Source organism: Myxocyprinus asiaticus, chromosome 8, assembly GCF_019703515.2.
Source record: "Myxocyprinus asiaticus isolate MX2 ecotype Aquarium Trade chromosome 8, UBuf_Myxa_2, whole genome shotgun sequence".
NCBI lineage: Eukaryota > Metazoa > Chordata > Actinopteri > Cypriniformes > Catostomidae > Myxocyprinus > Myxocyprinus asiaticus.
In genome coordinates, this window is record NC_059351.1 from 43,383,708 (window position 1) to 43,404,499 (window position 20,792).

The following is a 20,792-nucleotide window of genomic DNA, read 5'->3' on the forward strand; positions in this document are numbered from 1 at the left end:
CTTCACGTTTACCTGTGTAGGCTACTTAAGTATGTCACAAACACAAACAGATAGTGGAACTGGAAACATGTACATAAAGTTAATGCCCACACATACAGGTATGACTACAACATTTAATTATGCTCATATATGGCCATATATCAGATTCCTGTATGGGGCTGACTCATTCCAAGAACATACAGACAAAATGCATAATTACTTTTTATTGTAATACTATACTCCTACTCCTCATTTCATTTTTACATTACTATGTTTGTCATGTTTCCAAATGGAAACACTTTTATAATGACAAAATATGTTGAAATTGAAAGTCACTTAAGAAAATCATAGAAACATAGAAAAAAAAAACCCCCACAATCATCAAATCTTTTTATTTTCCACTCAATAGAAGAACTGAGAAACAAGGCATTTGAATAACAACTGTGTAGCGTCCAAGGGATCAGATAGATTTATAAACTTAAGGTCCTTGACTTGGCGATGACTGCATCGCCAAGGACCCCTCTGTCAAGCTCCTGAAGTTTGCAGATGACACCACTGTCATCGGCCTCATCCGAGATGATGATGAGTCTGCATACAGAAGGGAGGTTAAACAGCTGGCTGTCTGGTGCTGTCAAAACAACCTTGAGCTGAACATGCTCAAAACGGTGGAGATAATTGTGGACTTTAGGAGGAACCCCCCAACACTGTCCGTTTGTTGTCCGTATAAATATATATATATATATATATATATATATATATATATATATATATATATATATATATATATATATATATATATTGTGTATTCTATATATACTTTTTTCTTTTCAATATTTATCTATTTTTTATTCAATTTTAATTATTTTTTTAAAGTCTTGTTGCTGTTTTTGTATTGTTGTGTACTGGAAGCTCCTGTCACCAAGACAAATTCCTTGTATGTGAAAGCAAATCTGCTTTGATGTTAAATAGTCTAAGGCCCATAACAAGTAACCTTCATATTCAAATTACATTGAGAAAAATAATAACAACATAAACAGTCTTTAATATTGATACATCTAGTATTTTATTGAAGTTTTTACAGTTAAAAATGTTTGTTTGTAACTTGCAGAACATGTATTTGCTGTAGGTGTACCGTATATAGATAAAGTGCATGCAGTTTGAAAAAATAAAAAACAAATATTTAAAATGTTCCACCTTCGTCCCTTTAAATGACGTTTCATGTCAAATACATGTATATAACATTTTTATATTGTTAAAAATATTAATTACAAATAAATACAAATAAATAAATTAAGAATCATGATAACGTATACTACAAAGAAAGCTTGAAAACATGTCACATTTATTTTTATGGAGATCCTGCATGTCTAGCAACACAGGCACAATAAAATAAATCATTTATAAAAGAAGCTTCAATGCATTCAATTCAATATGATATATAACATAAAGGAACTATTAATTGCTAATATCCAAAATTTGGCCTTCATGAATGAAAAAAAAAAAAAAAAATCAGTTCATTTGATGATTTTTGTTTTCATTGCAGAGTGGTGCCCATTTCTTTTTTCTCACTTAAGATCTCTAGAAGAGGCTGTTTCGAGTGGTGTACTGTACATTATATGACTGTCTTCTTTGCCAACGTCTTCTAATTGCTGCACAGCAACCACAGAGCAAACACTAAAGACAGAAACATATAGCATAAGAATCAATATCTTGAGTGCGACTTTTTAACCAGTAACCTGCACTTAAAAATTGTAAACAAAATTTAAAAAGCAGAACCAAGTCAATTTTCGCAACATATGTTTATTTAAAAATAAGTAAATAATCTTGGGGATTTATAAACTGAACTGGGGCCAGACTTTTTTATCCATATTTATCTTCCCTAACACTTTTATTGCAACTAACATGTTAACATGTAAAATCAAAACGGTTAATAATGTGTTTATTTACATTAAAATAGAATTTATTTACATTAAAAGAGGTATTTAAAGGTCTGGCCGTAAATTCCTTCTTAAGATCTGGCTGAAGAACAAATATGACCTTACATCCTCAACTAACAAATAGGTTTTGATCGGCTTTACCTTGAAAATAAAAATATACAAAGTAGGGTTACTGTTTATGAAAACTAAGAAAGAATATTTAGATCTGCTAAAGTCTGTATCTTTGTCAATATCAACACACATAAGAGAACAATGGCAATCTAATGTAGAACTGTCTTTTTACACAAAATAAATGTAGCCGAAAACTGAAAAAGAGCATAATGACTATTTTTCCTTTTTAAAATTTTTATTATCAAACTGATTTGATGATGTTCAGGATTGAGAATGATGTAGAACCAAACACTGTCAGGATATATGCATAGGCATGTTCAATGACAATTCACATAATCTTTTTAGGAGCACTACAGAAAAGAATGGAGCATAAAAGCAATTTTTGTTTATGTATTTCCCTTGAAGGTTCGGCTTTCATCATCGTTTTGCCTCTTGTGAAAAAAGGTTGTGCATATGAGCAGACATCACTTATGTAACAGCTTTTTTTTTTTTTTTTTTAAGTCTGTAGTTTTGGCTGCACCCAGCAGCTAAGCAATAAATACATTTGAGTGAATAAGACGTGATAAAATGTGCTCACCCAAAAGTTGCTGGTTCATGTTTTGGAGAAGAGAGTAACTGAACTATGTCCAGATAAGCTTAAACTAGCGCACTCCTCCGGATCTGGACCACGGATAGCTTGACGAGCACCGATGCTGTTGTTGCATGTGCTGAATGTTGTTAAACTCACAGCTGAGTTTTGCTCAGAGAGCGTTCGGATGTTTACTGCGATTTTATTAAAATCATTTGGAAGGTCAGATAAAAGTGATTGGTGACCGCATCAAATCACTGACTTACATTAAATAAAGTCTTTACATCGTACCGGGAGACTCTGAGAAGTGATGGTACGGAAGAAAAACTGCCAGTACTCTGTTGACTAAATTAGAGAAGTGCAAGGACTGCGTACTGGTGAGTACCTGCCCACTTCAAGCACTGTGTATAACACATCCCTGTTGTCATAACTCCCTTCATAGACAATATCAATTTACAGTCAGTCATCATGTTACTTACACAAAGGAGAATCCAGCAAGGGACAAGTATGATGACGATAGCACAAGGGACAATGATAGCCACAACCCATGCTGCACTAGTACCGTTGTTGGGGACTGTAGTGTTGGGCGTTACAGCAGGTGCGGGTGTGGTAACAACATTAACTTTGAGAAGTTCCTGGAGAAAGATGCTGGGTGTCTGGATGTCACTTTCTGAGAAAACATACTGTACATCGGCCTGAATCACAGTGGAGTTACCCCTAAGAGGAGATTAAAATGTACAATAAAAGACACAAGTAAATAACTGAAATTATCCTTTCATGCCTCACTGGATATTTCTGCTTCAAATAAGTAAAGGTACTGAGTCACGACTTACGTGAAATTGGCTCTTTTGAACACAAATGGAGTAGCTGAGGGGGAACTTAGGATCTGGTTCAACTGTAGAATTTAGCAAATAATATAGAGATTAATATATAAAATGATATATTAATGGCTAATATGATTTAAATAAGGCAATTTCAAATTCAGGGCAAGCATTTGTAAATGATCTCTTCATTAAAGTGTCTCAAACTCACCAGTTTATTAATAGAGTTTTGAATTAATGTGTAGGTTTCATCTCTGAGTTCCAGTTTCTCAGTCATGGTGACATTACTGATTTCAAATCCAAATTTGAGAGCATAGGAGTTATCAGAAATTCCTTAAAAAGCATATAAAACAAGAATTAGTTGTGTGGTTGTTTGTGAGTAGTACACATATATTAGGGAGCACAAAATGAAGAGTAAGACTCACTCTGAAAAGTGACATTCACAAAGCTCACAGGATCACTCAGGGTTCGTGTTGAGACAGATCGCTTAGTTCTGAGACGTGAGTCGAGTAGAGAGTTAGCCAACTCAAGAACTTTACTCTCACTTGGTATGGGACCCAGCGTGATGAACACGAGGCGAATGTAAATAATCGCCTTCCCAACCCTGAAAAAGAGGGTAATTCAGATATATTTAGAGACAGAAATTGAAATCTAATGACTTTTACAAAATTATACTCGAATCATAGATCTTACACAGTCGGTGGAGAAGTTACAGCAGGTGCGGGTGTGGTAACAACATTAACTTTGAGAAGTTCCTGGAGAAAGATGCTGGGTGTCTGGATGTCACTTTCTGAGAAAACATACTGTACATCTGCCTGAATCACAGTGGAGTTACCCCTATGAGGAGATTAAAATGTACAATATAACACAAGTAAATAAATGAAATTACCCTACCATGCTCCTTTTAAAATCAATTGACATTTCTGCTCAAAATTAAATAAAAGGTACTGAGTCATGACTTACGTGAAATTGGCTCGTTTGAAAACAAATGGAGTAGCTGAGGGGGAACTTAGGATCTGGTTCAGCTGTAGAATTTAGCAATAAATATAGAGATTGATTTAGAGTATTAATATGTTGAGGCTACTGTGATTAAAATTTAATTTCAGGGCAAACTTTTGTAAATTATCACTTTAGTGATGTATCTTAAACTCACCAATTTATTAATAGAGTTCTGAATTGATGTGTAGGTTTCATCTCTGAGTTCCAGTTTCTCAGTCATGATGACATTACTGATTTCAAATCCAAAGTTGATAGCATAGGAGTTATCAGAAATTCCTTAAAATGTGTATACAACAAAAATTAATTAGGTGATCTTTGTGAGTGGTATATTTATAATAGGGAGCTTGAAGTGAAGAGTAAGACTCACTCTGATAGGTGACATTCACAAAGCTCACAGGATCACTCAGGTCTTGTGTTGAGACAGATCGCTTAGTTCTGAGACGTGATTCAAGTTGATTGTTTGCCACCAGCAGAACTTCACTCTCACTTGGTACGGGACCCAGTGTGATGAAGATGAGGCGAATGTAAATAACTGCCCTCCCAAGCCTGCAAAAGAGGGTAATTATGAGGAATGTAGAAACAGAAAATGAAAACTATTGCCTGTTACAAAATTATGCTTGAATCATAGGGCTTACACTGTCGGTGGAGAAGTTGTCTTTGTAGTCGGAGTACTGGTTGTGGTTAAGCCTGTAACATAAAGTAAAAATTAATGAGGGAGAATCATTTTGTAAATATTTTACACTTAAGATATGACAGGATGGAGAAAATGTTAAGTAACGTTTGATAGTACGTACCCGTATGTAAACGAAGCTCATTTAGGAAGCTGACTGGTTGTATAACATCTCCATTCTGGAAAGTATATTCCATAATGCCCTCAATATGGATTAATGTGCTCCTACAGGAAAAACAAAGAAGTTATCTATTATCAGACTTCATTCCATATGATCAAAACAAAACAAATGTATTTTTTTATGTTCTATTGTTTTTATAAGCTTAAATGCTGGGACATTTGAAAGAACAAGAAGAAGAAGAAGAAGAAAAAGATCATAAAGAGAGTTTGCATCTTACATGAATTTGGAGGACTTGGGTTCCAAAACCTGAGTGCCAGGCTCATTCAAAAGAGTGTTCAACTGCAGGTGAAAGCCAAACCATTCAAAAAACTAAATCAAGATTTGCATTGGACCCAAACTTATTTCTTGGGCTAATTATCAATGCTTACCGCATTATTGATGGTATACTGCAATTGGCTGTACGTGTTGTCTCTTTGAGCAGGATCCTCTGGAATGCTGATATTACTCAGATTAAATGTAAGTATGATGGCATATGAGGTTTCGGAGATTTCTGTTGGCATCAAAATGTCCATTTTTGTTCACCCAAAGCTTTGCATTTAAAACTGGTTAGCACATTAACATTTTAAAAGCTTTCCAATTCAAGATGATAAAACTTACTCTCATAGCTGACATTCATCAGCTTCACTGATTCGTTGAGCTGTGACTCTCTGGAGTTCCGGAGAGTACTGATGGCACTGAGGACCAGAGCATCACTGGGGACTGAAAATGAGGAGTTGAACAGCAGTTTGCTTGTCACTACTGCTGTACCAGATCTGAAAAGAGCACCACTTTTGTTTAATGCAGTTCATGTTTTGGAACAATGATAATGACTCAATGGCTGGTTGATTGTAATTTCTTAAAATGGGAAATTAACACTTACACAAGGATAAGAGGAGACACAGGAGAGATGAATGTTGTAAATGGAGACACTGATGTTGTCGTTAACTCTGCAATCCAAGTCAGATGACACTAATATTAGTGTCATGAATTTGAGCAAAAAGGTTTCTTGCTTTTAAGATTTTCAAGCATTAGAATGGCTTTAAAAGATTAGTGCATACCAATCAGTAAACGAAGCTCATTTAGGAAGCTGACTGGTTGTATAACATCTCCATCCTGGAAGGTGTATTCCATGATGCCCTCGATTTGGTTTGATGTGCTCCTGTTGGAAAAGCAGTAAATAAATTTGTAAAGTGTTTCAATACATTTTTTTTTTTAATGACCCAAAATGGAGATTATGATTAAATATGGTTCAGAAATGAAAGTCGGTGTGCATCTTACGTGAAGTTGGAGGACTTGGGTTCCAAAACGTGACTACCAGGATCATTCAGAAGAGTGTTCAGCTGTCGGTGAAAATCAAACCAATAATCAAACCCTGAGGAAAATTTGCATCGGACCCAAAATCTTTTCTTCAGCTATTTATGAATACTTACCGCATTATTGATGATATCCTGCACTTGCTGGTATGTGTTGTCTCTTAGGGCTGGATCCTCTGGAATGCTGATATTACTCAGATTAAATGTAAGTATGATGGCATACGAGGTTTCGGAGATTTCTGTTGGCATCAAAATATCCATTTTTGTTCACTCAGAACTTTGCGTTTAAAACTGGTTATCACATGAACATTTTAAAAGCTTTCCAATTCAAGATGATAAAACTTACTCTCATAGCTGACATTCATCAGCTTCACTGATTCGTTGAGCTGTGACTCTCTGGAGTTCCGGAGAGTACTGATGGCACTGAGGACCAGAGCATCACTGGGGACTGAAGATGAGGAGTTGAACATCAGTTTGCTTGTCACTACTGCGGAACCAGATCTGAAAAGAGCACCACTTTTGTTTAATACAGTTCACATTTTGGAACAACCATAACGAATCAATGGCTGATTGAAATGTTTTAAATGGGAAATTAACACTTACACAAGGATTAGAGGAGTCACAGGGGAGATGAACGTTGTAAATGGAGACACTGTTGTTGTCGTTAATTCTGCAATCCAAGTCAGATGACACCAATATTAGTGTCATGAATTTGAGCAAAAAGGTTTCTTGATTTTAAGATTTTCAAGCATTAGAATGGCTTTAAAAGATTAGTGCATACCAATCAGTAAACGAAGCTCATTTAGGAAGCTGACTGGTTGTATAACATCTCCATCCTGGAAGGTGTATTCCATGATGCCCTCGATTTGGTTTGATGTGCTCCTGTTGGAAAAGCAGTAAATAAATTTGTAAAGTGTTTCAATACATTTTTTTTTTTAATGACCCAAAATGGAGATTATGATTAAATATGGTTCAGAAATGAAAGTCGGTGTGCATCTTACGTGAAGTTGGAGGACTTGGGTTCCAAAACGTGACTACCAGGATCATTCAGAAGAGTGTTCAGCTGTCGGTGAAAATCAAACCAATAATCAAACCCTGAGGAAAATTTGCATCGGACCCAAAATCTTTTCTTCAGCTATTTATGAATACTTACCGCATTATTGATGATATCCTGCACTTGCTGGTATGTGTTGTCTCTTAGGGCTGGATCCTCTGGAATGCTGATATTACTCAGATTAAATGTAAGTATGATGGCATACGAGGTTTCGGAGATTTCTGTTGGCATCAAAATATCCATTTTTGTTCACTCAGAACTTTGCGTTTAAAACTGGTTATCACATGAACATTTTAAAAGCTTTCCAATTCAAGATGATAAAACTTACTCTCATAGCTGACATTCATCAGCTTCACTGATTCGTTGAGCTGTGACTCTCTGGAGTTCCGGAGAGTACTGATGGCACTGAGGACCAGAGCATCACTGGGGACTGAAGATGAGGAGTTGAACATCAGTTTGCTTGTCACTACTGCGGAACCAGATCTGAAAAGAGCACCACTTTTGTTTAATACAGTTCACATTTTGGAACAACCATAACGAATCAATGGCTGATTGAAATGTTTTAAATGGGAAATTAACACTTACACAAGGATTAGAGGAGTCACAGGGGAGATGAACGTTGTAAATGGAGACACTGTTGTTGTCGTTAATTCTGCAATCCAAGTCAGATGACACCAATATTAGTGTCATGAATTTGAGCAAAAAGGTTTCTTGATTTTAAGATTTTCAAGCATTAGAATGGCTTTAAAAGATTAGTGCATACCAATCAGTAAACGAAGCTCATTTAGGAAGCTGACTGGTTGTATAACATCTCCATCCTGGAAGGTGTATTCCATGATGCCCTCGATTTGGCTTGATGTGCTCCTGTTGGAAAAGCAGTAAATATATTTGTAAAGTGTTTCAATACATTTTTTTTTTTAATGACCCAAAATGGAGATTATGATTAAATATGGTTCAGAAATGAAAGTCGGTGTGCATCTTACGTGAAGTTGGAGGACTTGGGTTCCAAAACGTGACTACCAGGATCATTCAGAAGAGTGTTCAGCTGTCGGTGAAAATCAAACCAATAATCAAACCCTGAGGAAAATTTGCATCGGACCCAAAATCTTTTCTTCAGCTATTTATGAATACTTACCGCATTATTGATGATATCCTGCACTTGCTGGTATGTGTTGTCTCTTAGGGCTGGATCCTCTGGAATGCTGATATTACTCAGATTAAATGTAAGTATGATGGCATACGAGGTTTCGGAGATTTCTGTTGGCATCAAAATATCCATTTTTGTTCACTCAGAACTTTGCGTTTAAAACTGGTTATCACATGAACATTTTAAAAGCTTTCCAATTCAAGATGATAAAACTTACTCTCATAGCTGACATTCATCAGCTTCACTGATTCGTTGAGCTGTGACTCTCTGGAGTTCCGGAGAGTACTGATGGCACTGAGGACCAGAGCATCACTGGGGACTGAAGATGAGGAGTTGAACATCAGTTTGCTTGTCACTACTGCGGAACCAGATCTGAAAAGAGCACCACTTTTGTTTAATACAGTTCACATTTTGGAACAACCATAACGAATCAATGGCTGATTGAAATGTTTTAAATGGGAAATTAACACTTACACAAGGATTAGAGGAGTCACAGGGGAGATGAACGTTGTAAATGGAGACACTGTTGTTGTCGTTAATTCTGCAATCCAAGTCAGATGACACCAATATTAGTGTCATGAATTTGAGCAAAAAGGTTTCTTGATTTTAAGATTTTCAAGCATTAGAATGGCTTTAAAAGATTAGTGCATACCAATCAGTAAACGAAGCTCATTTAGGAAGCTGACTGGTTGTATAACATCTCCATCCTGGAAGGTGTATTCCATGATGCCCTCGATTTGGTTTGATGTGCTCCTGTTGGAAAAGCAGTAAATATATTTGTAAAGTGTTTCAATACATTTTTTTTTTAATGACCCAAAATGGAGATTATGATTAAATATGGTTCAGAAATGAAAGTCGGTGTGCATCTTACGTGAAGTTGGAGGACTTGGGTTCCAAAACGTGACTACCAGGATCATTCAGAAGAGTGTTCAGCTGTCGGTGAAAATCAATCCAATAATCAAACCCTGAGGAAAATTTGCATCGGACCCAAAATCTTTTCTTCAGCTATTTATGAATACTTACCGCATTATTGATGATATCCTGCACTTGCTGGTATGTGTTGTCTCTTAGGGCTGGATCCTCTGGAATGCTGATATTACTCAGATTAAATGTAAGTATGATGGCATACGAGGTTTCGGAGATTTCTGTTGGCATCAAAATATCCATTTTTGTTCACTCAGAACTTTGCGTTTAAAACTGGTTATCACATGAACATTTTAAAAGCTTTCCAATTCAAGATGATAAAACTTACTCTCATAGCTGACATTCATCAGCTTCACTGATTCGTTGAGCTGTGACTCTCTGGAGTTCCGGAGAGTACTGATGGCACTGAGGACCAGAGCATCACTGGGGACTGAAGATGAGGAGTTGAACATCAGTTTGCTTGTCACTACTGCGGAACCAGATCTGAAAAGAGCACCACTTTTGTTTAATACAGTTCACATTTTGGAACAACCATAACGAATCAATGGCTGATTGAAATGTTTTAAATGGGAAATTAACACTTACACAAGGATTAGAGGAGTCACAGGGGAGATGAACGTTGTAAATGGAGACACTGTTGTTGTCGTTAATTCTGCAATCCAAGTCAGATGACACCAATATTAGTGTCATGAATTTGAGCAAAAAGGTTTCTTGATTTTAAGATTTTCAAGCATTAGAATGGCTTTAAAAGATTAGTGCATACCAATCAGTAAACGAAGCTCATTTAGGAAGCTGACTGGTTGTATAACATCTCCATCCTGGAAGGTGTATTCCATGATGCCCTCGATTTGGTTTGATGTGCTCCTGTTGGAAAAGCAGTAAATATATTTGTAAAGTGTTTCAATACATTTTTTTTTTAATGACCCAAAATGGAGATTATGATTAAATATGGTTCAGAAATGAAAGTCGGTGTGCATCTTACGTGAAGTTGGAGGACTTGGGTTCCAAAACGTGACTACCAGGATCATTCAGAAGAGTGTTCAGCTGTCGGTGAAAATCAATCCAATAATCAAACCCTGAGGAAAATTTGCATCGGACCCAAAATCTTTTCTTCAGCTATTTATGAATACTTACCGCATTATTGATGATATCCTGCACTTGCTGGTATGTGTTGTCTCTTAGGGCTGGATCCTCTGGAATGCTGATATTACTCAGATTAAATGTAAGTATGATGGCATACGAGGTTTCGGAGATTTCTGTTGGCATCAAAATATCCATTTTTGTTCACTCAGAACTTTGCGTTTAAAACTGGTTATCACATGAACATTTTAAAAGCTTTCCAATTCAAGATGATAAAACTTACTCTCATAGCTGACATTCATCAGCTTCACTGATTCGTTGAGCTGTGACTCTCTGGAGTTCCGGAGAGTACTGATGGCACTGAGGACCAGAGCATCACTGGGGACTGAAGATGAGGAGTTGAACATCAGTTTGCTTGTCACTACTGCAGAACCAGATCTGAAAAGAGCACCACTTTTGTTTAATACAGTTCACATTTTGGAACAACCATAATGAATCAATGGCTGATTGAAATGTTTTAAATGGGAAATTAACACTTACACAAGGATTAGAGGAGTCACAGGGGAGATGAACGTTGTAAATGGAGACACTGTTGTTGTCGTTAATTCTGCAATCCAAGTCAGATGACACCAATATTAGTGTCATGAATTTGAGGAAAAAGGTTTCTTGATTTTAAGATTTTCAAGCATTAGAATGGCTTTAAAAGATTAGTGCATACCAATCAGTAAACGAAGCTCATTTAGGAAGCTGACTGGTTGTATAACATCTCCATCCTGGAAGGTGTATTCCATGATGCCCTCGATTTGGTTTGATGTGCTCCTGTTGGAAAAGCAGTAAATATATTTGTAAAGTGTTTCAATATATTTTTTTTTTAATGACCCAAAATGGAGATTATGATTAAATATGGTTCAGAAATGAAAGTCGGTGTGCATCTTACGTGAAGTTGGAGGACTTGGGTTCCAAAACGTGACTACCAGGATCATTCAGAAGAGTGTTCAGCTGTCGGTGAAAATCAAACCAATAATCAAACCCTGAGGAAAATTTGCATCGGACCCAAAATCTTTTCTTCAGCTATTTATGAATGCTTACCGCATTATTGATGATATCCTGCACTTGCTGGTATGTGTTGTCTCTTAGGGCTGGATCCTCTGGAATGCTGATATTACTCAGATTAAATGTAAGTATGATGGCATACGAGGTTTCGGAGATTTCTGTTGGCATCAAAATATCCATTTTTGTTCACTCAGAACTTTGCGTTTAAAACTGGTTATCACATGAACATTTTAAAAGCTTTCCAATTCAAGATGATAAAACTTACTCTCATAGCTGACATTCATCAGCTTCACTGATTCGTTGAGCTGTGACTCTCTGGAGTTCCGGAGAGTACTGATGGCACTGAGGACCAGAGCATCACTGGGGACTGAAGATGAGGAGTTGAACATCAGTTTGCTTGTCACTACTGCGGAACCAGATCTGAAAAGAGCACCACTTTTGTTTAATACAGTTCACATTTTGGAACAACCATAATGAATCAATGGCTGATTGAAATGTTTTAAATGGGAAATTAACACTTACACAAGGATTAGAGGAGTCACAGGGGAGATGAACGTTGTAAATGGAGACACTGTTGTTGTCGTTAATTCTGCAATCCAAGTCAGATGACACCAATATTAGTGTCATGAATTTGAGCAAAAAGGTTTCTTGATTTTAAGATTTTCAAGCATTAGAATGGCTTTAAAAGATTAGTGCATACCAATCAGTAAACGAAGCTCATTTAGGAAGCTGACTGGTTGTATAACATCTCCATCCTGGAAGGTGTATTCCATGATGCCCTCGATTTGGTTTGATGTGCTCCTGTTGGAAAAGCAGTAAATATATTTGTAAAGTGTTTCAATACATTTTTTTTTTTAATGACCCAAAATGGAGATTATGATTAAATATGGTTCAGAAATGAAAGTCGGTGTGCATCTTACGTGAAGTTGGAGGACTTGGGTTCCAAAACGTGACTACCAGGATCATTCAGAAGAGTGTTCAGCTGTCGGTGAAAATCAATCCAATAATCAAACCCTGAGGAAAATTTGCATCGGACCCAAAATCTTTTCTTCAGCTATTTATGAATACTTACCGCATTATTGATGATATCCTGCACTTGCTGGTATGTGTTGTCTCTTAGGGCTGGATCCTCTGGAATGCTGATATTACTCAGATTAAATGTAAGTATGATGGCATACGAGGTTTCGGAGATTTCTGTTGGCATCAAAATATCCATTTTTGTTCACTCAGAACTTTGCGTTTAAAACTGGTTATCACATGAACATTTTAAAAGCTTTCCAATTCAAGATGATAAAACTTACTCTCATAGCTGACATTCATCAGCTTCACTGATTCGTTGAGCTGTGACTCTCTGGAGTTCCGGAGAGTACTGATGGCACTGAGGACCAGAGCATCACTGGGGACTGAAGATGAGGAGTTGAACATCAGTTTGCTTGTCACTACTGCGGAACCAGATCTGAAAAGAGCACCACTTTTGTTTAATACAGTTCACATTTTGGAACAACCATAATGAATCAATGGCTGATTGAAATGTTTTAAATGGGAAATTAACACTTACACAAGGATTAGAGGAGTCACAGGGGAGATGAACGTTGTAAATGGAGACACTGTTGTTGTCGTTAATTCTGCAATCCAAGTCAGATGACACCAATATTAGTGTCATGAATTTGAGGAAAAAGGTTTCTTGATTTTAAGATTTTCAAGCATTAGAATGGCTTTAAAAGATTAGTGCATACCAATCAGTAAACGAAGCTCATTTAGGAAGCTGACTGGTTGTATAACATCTCCATCCTGGAAGGTGTATTCCATGATGCCCTCGATTTGGTTTGATGTGCTCCTGTTGGAAAAGCAGTAAATATATTTGTAAAGTGTTTCAATACATTTTTTTTTAATGACCCAAAATGGAGATTATGATTAAATATGGTTCAGAAATGAAAGTCGGTGTGCATCTTACGTGAAGTTGGAGGACTTGGGTTCCAAAACGTGACTACCAGGATCATTCAGAAGAGTGTTCAGCTGTCGGTGAAAATCAAACCAATAATCAAACCCTGAGGAAAATTTGCATCGGACCCAAAATCTTTTCTTCAGCTATTTATGAATACTTACCGCATTATTGATGATATCCTGCACTTGCTGGTATGTGTTGTCTCTTAGGGCTGGATCCTCTGGAATGCTGATATTACTCAGATTAAATGTAAGTATGATGGCATACGAGGTTTCGGAGATTTCTGTTGGCATCAAAATATCCATTTTTGTTCACTCAGAACTTTGCGTTTAAAACTGGTTATCACATGAACATTTTAAAAGCTTTCCAATTCAAGATGATAAAACTTACTCTCATAGCTGACATTCATCAGCTTCACTGATTCGTTGAGCTGTGACTCTCTGGAGTTCCGGAGAGTACTGATGGCACTGAGGACCAGAGCATCACTGGGAACTGAAGATGAGGAGTTGAACATCAGTTTGCTTGTCACTACTGCGGAACCAGATCTGAAAAGAGCACCACTTTTGTTTAATACAGTTCACATTTTGGAACAACCATAACGAATCAATGGCTGATTGAAATGTTTTAAATGGGAAATTAACACTTACACAAGGATTAGAGGAGTCACAGGGGAGATGAACGTTGTAAATGGAGACACTGTTGTTGTCGTTAATTCTGCAATCCAAGTCAGATGACACCAATATTAGTGTCATGAATTTGAGCAAAAAGGTTTCTTGATTTTAAGATTTTCAAGCATTAGAATGGCTTTAAAAGATTAGTGCATACCAATCAGTAAACGAAGCTCATTTAGGAAGCTGACTGGTTGTATAACATCTCCATCCTGGAAGGTGTATTCCATGATGCCCTCGATTTGGTTTGATGTGCTCCTGTTGGAAAAGCAGTAAATAAATTTGTAAAGTGTTTCAATACATTTTTTTTTTTAATGACCCAAAATGGAGATTATGATTAAATATGGTTCAGAAATGAAAGTCGGTGTGCATCTTACGTGAAGTTGGAGGACTTGGGTTCCAAAACGTGACTACCAGGATCATTCAGAAGAGTGTTCAGCTGTCGGTGAAAATCAAACCAATAATCAAACCCTGAGGAAAATTTGCATCGGACCCAAAATCTTTTCTTCAGCTATTTATGAATACTTACCGCATTATTGATGATATCCTGCACTTGCTGGTATGTGTTGTCTCTTAGGGCTGGATCCTCTGGAATGCTGATATTACTCAGATTAAATGTAAGTATGATGGCATACGAGGTTTCGGAGATTTCTGTTGGCATCAAAATATCCATTTTTGTTCACTCAGAACTTTGCGTTTAAAACTGGTTACCACATGAACATTTTAAAAGCTTTCCAATTCAAGATGATAAAACTTACTCTCATAGCTGACATTCATCAGCTTCACTGATTCGTTGAGCTGTGACTCTCTGGAGTTCCGGAGAGTACTGATGGCACTGAGGACCAGAGCATCACTGGGAACTGAAGATGAGGAGTTGAACATCAGTTTGCTTGTCACTACTGCGGAACCAGATCTGAAAAGAGCACCACTTTTGTTTAATACAGTTCACATTTTGGAACAACCATAATGAATCAATGGCTGATTGAAATGTTTTAAATGGGAAATTAACACTTACACAAGGATTAGAGGAGTCACAGGGGAGATGAACGTTGTAAATGGAGACACTGTTGTTGTCGTTAATTCTGCAATCCAAGTCAGATGACACCAATATTAGTGTCATGAATTTGAGCAAAAAGGTTTCTTGATTTTAAGATTTTCAAGCATTAGAATGGCTTTAAAAGATTAGTGCATACCAATCAGTAAACGAAGCTCATTTAGGAAGCTGACTGGTTGTATAACATCTCCATCCTGGAAGGTGTATTCCATGATGCCCACGATTTGGTTTGATGTGCTCCTGTTGGAAAAGCAGTAAATATATTTGTAAAGTGTTTCAATACATTTTTTTTTTAATGACCCAAAATGGAGATTATGATTAAATATGGTTCAGAAATGAAAGTCGGTGTGCATCTTACATGAAGTTGGAGGACTTGGGTTCCAAAACGTGACTACCAGGATCATTCAGAAGAGTGTTCAGCTGTCGGTGAAAATCAAACCAATAATCAAACCCTGAGGAAAATTTGCATCGGACCCAAAATCTTTTCTTCAGCTATTTATGAATACTTACCGCATTATTGATGATATCCTGCACTTGCTGGTATGTGTTGTCTCTTAGGGCTGGATCCTCTGGAATGCTGATATTACTCAGATTAAATGTAAGTATGATGGCATACGAGGTTTCGGAGATTTCTGTTGGCATCAAAATATCCATTTTTGTTCACTCAGAACTTTGCGTTTAAAACTGGTTACCACATGAACATTTTAAAAGCTTTCCAATTCAAGATGATAAAACTTACTCTCATAGCTGACATTCATCAGCTTCACTGATTCGTTGAGCTGTGACTCTCTGGAGTTCCGGAGAGTACTGATGGCACTGAGGACCAGAGCATCACTGGGGACTGAAGATGAGGAGTTGAACATCAGTTTGCTTGTCACTACTGCGGAACCAGATCTGAAAAGAGCACCACTTTTGTTTGATACAGTTCACATTTTGGAACAACCATAATGAATCAATGGCTGATTGAAATGTTTTAAATGGGAAATTAACACTTACACAAGGATTAGAGGAGTCACAGGGGAGATGAACGTTGTAAATGGAGACACTGTTGTTGTCGTTAATTCTGCAATCCAAGTCAGATGACACCAATATTAGTGTCATGAATTTGAGCAAAAAGGTTTCTTGATTTTAAGATTTTCAAGCATTAGAATGGCTTTAAAAGATTAGTGCATACCAATCAGTAAACGAAGCTCATTTAGGAAGCTGACTGGTTGTATAACATCTCCATCCTGGAAGGTGTATTCCATGATGCCCTCGATTTGGTTTGATGTGCTCCTGTTGGAAAAGCAGTAAATAAATTTGTAAAGTGTTTCAATACATTTTTTTTTTTAATGACCCAAAATGGAGATTATGATTAAATATGGTTCAGAAATGAAAGTCGGTGTGCATCTTACGTGAAGTTGGAGGACTTGGGTTCCAAAACGTGACTACCAGGATCATTCAGAAGAGTGTTCAGCTGTCGGTGAAAATCAAACCAATAATCAAACCCTGAGGAAAATTTGCATCGGACCCAAAATCTTTTCTTCAGCTATTTATGAATACTTACCGCATTATTGATGATATCCTGCACTTGCTGGTATGTGTTGTCTCTTAGGGCTGGATCCTCTGGAATGCTGATATTACTCAGATTAAATGTAAGTATGATGGCATACGAGGTTTCGGAGATTTCTGTTGGCATCAAAATATCCATTTTTGTTCACTCAGAACTTTGCGTTTAAAACTGGTTATCACATGAACATTTTAAAAGCTTTCCAATTCAAGATGATAAAACTTACTCTCATAGCTGACATTCATCAGCTTCACTGATTCGTTGAGCTGTGACTCTCTGGAGTTCCGGAGAGTACTGATGGCACTGAGGACCAGAGCATCACTGGGGACTGAAGATGAGGAGTTGAACATCAGTTTGCTTGTCACTACTGCGGAACCAGATCTGAAAAGAGCACCACTTTTGTTTAATACAGTTCACATTTTGGAACAACCATAACGAATCAATGGCTGATTGAAATGTTTTAAATGGGAAATTAACACTTACACAAGGATTAGAGGAGTCACAGGGGAGATGAACGTTGTAAATGGAGACACTGTTGTTGTCGTTAATTCTGCAATCCAAGTCAGATGACACCAATATTAGTGTCATGAATTTGAGCAAAAAGGTTTCTTGATTTTAAGATTTTCAAGCATTAGAATGGCTTTAAAAGATTAGTGCATACCAATCAGTAAACGAAGCTCATTTAGGAAGCTGACTGGTTGTATAACATCTCCATCCTGGAAGGTGTATTCCATGATGCCCTCGATTTGGTTTGATGTGCTCCTGTTGGAAAAGCAGTAAATATATTTGTAAAGTGTTTCAATACATTTTTTTTTTTAATGACCCAAAATGGAGATTATGATTAAATATGGTTCAGAAATGAAAGTCGGTGTGCATCTTACGTGAAGTTGGAGGACTTGGGTTCCAAAACGTGACTACCAGGATCATTCAGAAGAGTGTTCAGCTGTCGGTGAAAATCAAACCAATAATCAAACCCTGAGGAAAATTTGCATCGGACCCAAAATCTTTTCTTCAGCTATTTATGAATACTTACCGCATTATTGATGATATCCTGCACTTGCTGGTATGTGTTGTCTCTTAGGGCTGGATCCTCTGGAATGCTGATATTACTCAGATTAAATGTAAGTATGATGGCATACGAGGTTTCGGAGATTTCTGTTGGCATCAAAATATCCATTTTTGTTCACTCAGAACTTTGCGTTTAAAACTGGTTATCACATGAACATTTTAAAAGCTTTCCAATTCAAGATGATAAAACTTACTCTCATAGCTGACATTCATCAGCTTCACTGATTCGTTGAGCTGTGACTCTCTGGAGTTCCGGAGAGTACTGATGGCACTGAGGACCAGAGCATCACTGGGGACTGAAGATGAGGAGTTGAACATCAGTTTGCTTGTCACTACTGCGGAACCAGATCTGAAAAGAGCACCACTTTTGTTTAATACAGTTCACATTTTGGAACAACCATAACGAATCAATGGCTGATTGAAATGTTTTAAATGGGAAATTAACACTTACACAAGGATTAGAGGAGTCACAGGGGAGATGAACGTTGTAAATGGAGACACTGTTGTTGTCGTTAATTCTGCAATCCAAGTCAGATGACACCAATATTAGTGTCATGAATTTGAGCAAAAAGGTTTCTTGATTTTAAGATTTTCAAGCATTAGAATGGCTTTAAAAGATTAGTGCATACCAATCAGTAAACGAAGCTCATTTAGGAAGCTGACTGGTTGTATAACATCTCCATCCTGGAAGGTGTATTCCATGATGCCCTCGATTTGGTTTGATGTGCTCCTGTTGGAAAAGCAGTAAATATATTTGTAAAGTGTTTCAATACATTTTTTTTTTTAATGACCCAAAATGGAGATTATGATTAAATATGGTTCAGAAATGAAAGTCGGTGTGCATCTTACGTGAAGTTGGAGGACTTGGGTTCCAAAACGTGACTACCAGGATCATTCAGAAGAGTGTTCAGCTGTCGGTGAAAATCAATCCAATAATCAAACCCTGAGGAAAATTTGCATCGGACCCAAAATCTTTTCTTCAGCTATTTATGAATACTTACCGCATTATTGATGATATCCTGCACTTGCTGGTATGTGTTGTCTCTTAGGGCTGGATCCTCTGGAATGCTGATATTACTCAGATTAAATGTAAGTATGATGGCATACGAGGTTTCGGAGATTTCTGTTGGCATCAAAATATCCATTTTTGTTCACTCAGAACTTTGCGTTTAAAACTGGTTATCACATGAACATTTTAAAAGCTTTCCAATTCAAGATGATAAAACTTACTCTCATAGCTGACATTCATCAGCTTCACTGATTCGTTGAGCTGTGACTCTCTGGAGTTCCGGAGAGTACTGATGGCACTGAGGACCAGAGCATCACTGGGGACTGAAGATGAGGAGTTGAACATCAGTTTGCTTGTCACTACTGCGGAACCAGATCTGAAAAGAGCACCACTTTTGTTTAATACAGTTCACATTTTGGAACAACCATAACGAATCAATGGCTGATTGAAATGTTTTAAATGGGAAATTAACACTTACACAAGGATTAGAGGAGTCACAGGGGAGATGAACGTTGTAAATGGAGACACTGTTGTTGTCGTTAATTCTGCAATCCAAGTCAGATGACACCAATATTAGTGTCATGAATTTGAGCAAAAAGGTTTCTTGATTTTAAGATTTTCAAGCATTAGAATGGCTTTAAAAGATTAGTGCATACCAATCAGTAAACGAAGCTCATTTAGGAAGCTGACTGGTTGTATAACATCTCCATCCTGGAAGGTGTATTCCATGATGCCCTCGATTTGGTTTGATGTGCTCCTGTTGGAAAAGCAGTAAATATATTTGTAAAGTGTTTCAATACATTTTTTTTTTTAATGACCCAAAATGGAGATTATGATTAAATATGGTTCAGAAATGAAAGTCGGTGTGCATCTTACGTGAAGTTGGAGGACTTGGGTTCCAAAACGTGACTACCAGGATCATTCAGAAGAGTGTTCAGCTGTCGGTGAAAATCAAACCAATAATCAAACCCTGAGGAAAATTTGCATCGGACCCAAAATCTTTTCTTCAGCTATTTATGAATACTTACCGCATTATTGATGATATCCTGCACTTGCTGGTATGAGTTGTCTCTTAGGGCTGGATCCTCTGGAATGTTGATATTTCTTAGATTAAATGTAAGTATGATGGCATATGAGGTATCTGAGATGGCTGTTGGCATAGAAATGTCTATTATTACTCACTCAAAGCAATGCATTTATCACTGTTTCATATTTTAAAAGCTTTCTAACTCAAGACTTTAAACTTACTCTTATATGTGACATTCACCAGCTTCACAGTTTTGTTTTGTTGTGACTCTCTGGAGTTCCGTAAAGTATTGATAGCATTGAGGACAAGAGCTTCACTGGGGACTGATGTTGCAGATGTGAATAGTAGTTTGCTAATGACTACAGCTGCACCAGTCAAATTTGTTAAGTTTTGTGGTGGAGTTTTTGTTGTTTCAAGGATTGTTGTTGGAGCTTTTGCCTCAGTTGTGCTTGTTAGATCTGTCCCTTCTGTTTGAAATTCAACTGTGCTAGCAGCTGCAGTAGAGATCTGAGTAATTCTGGTTTGAGGAACAGTTTGAGTTACTAGGGATGTTATTTTTGATATTAGAAATTCAGTTGTTCTGGTGAGAGCTGTGATGGTTTGACCGCTAGTTATGGTTGTCGATGCAGTTGAAGTTTCTGAAAGCATTGTTGCCC

At 37.1% G+C, this 20,792-nt stretch overlaps 1 protein-coding gene across 1 annotated transcript; it reads right to left on the bottom strand.

Annotated features, from left to right (window-relative positions):
• Window positions 1–1,045: 1,045 nt before the first annotated feature.
• Window positions 1,046–20,269, bottom strand: LOC127444777 (uncharacterized). The gene is made up of 54 exons (XM_051704326.1): window positions 20,138–20,269; window positions 19,986–20,047; window positions 19,766–19,866; window positions 19,588–19,654; window positions 19,331–19,485; window positions 19,102–19,223; window positions 18,950–19,011; window positions 18,730–18,830; window positions 18,552–18,618; window positions 18,295–18,449; window positions 18,066–18,187; window positions 17,914–17,975; window positions 17,694–17,794; window positions 17,516–17,582; window positions 17,259–17,413; window positions 17,030–17,151; window positions 16,878–16,939; window positions 16,658–16,758; window positions 16,480–16,546; window positions 16,223–16,377; window positions 15,994–16,115; window positions 14,807–14,868; window positions 14,587–14,687; window positions 14,409–14,475; window positions 14,152–14,306; window positions 13,923–14,044; window positions 13,771–13,832; window positions 13,553–13,653; window positions 13,375–13,441; window positions 13,118–13,272; window positions 12,889–13,010; window positions 12,737–12,798; window positions 12,517–12,617; window positions 12,339–12,405; window positions 12,082–12,236; window positions 11,853–11,974; window positions 11,701–11,762; window positions 11,482–11,582; window positions 11,304–11,370; window positions 11,047–11,201; window positions 10,818–10,939; window positions 10,666–10,727; window positions 10,447–10,547; window positions 9,805–9,825; window positions 5,051–5,102; window positions 4,783–4,961; window positions 4,570–4,691; window positions 4,380–4,441; window positions 4,110–4,253; window positions 3,842–4,020; window positions 3,628–3,749; window positions 3,429–3,490; window positions 3,075–3,312; window positions 1,046–1,653 (listed from the first exon to the last, which is right to left on the bottom strand). Exons 1-54 carry the CDS (start codon window positions 20,267–20,269, stop codon window positions 1,558–1,560), a joined length of 5,628 nt encoding a protein of 1,875 aa, XP_051560286.1. The 3' UTR covers window positions 1,046–1,557.
• Window positions 20,270–20,792: the final 523 nt, after the last annotated feature.

Coding starts and splice junctions, on each gene's coding strand:
- LOC127444777 (XM_051704326.1), bottom strand. CDS start 20,269: ATGCCAACAGCCATCTCAGATACCTCATATGCCATCATACTTACATTT. Junction 14,045..14,151: donor GATGAATGTCAGCTATGAGA/GTAAGTTTTATC, acceptor TGATGCCAACAG/AAATCTCCGAAACCTCGTAT. Junction 3,491..3,627: donor AAAACTCTATTAATAAACTG/GTGAGTTTGAGA, acceptor TAAATTCTACAG/TTGAACCAGATCCTAAGTTC.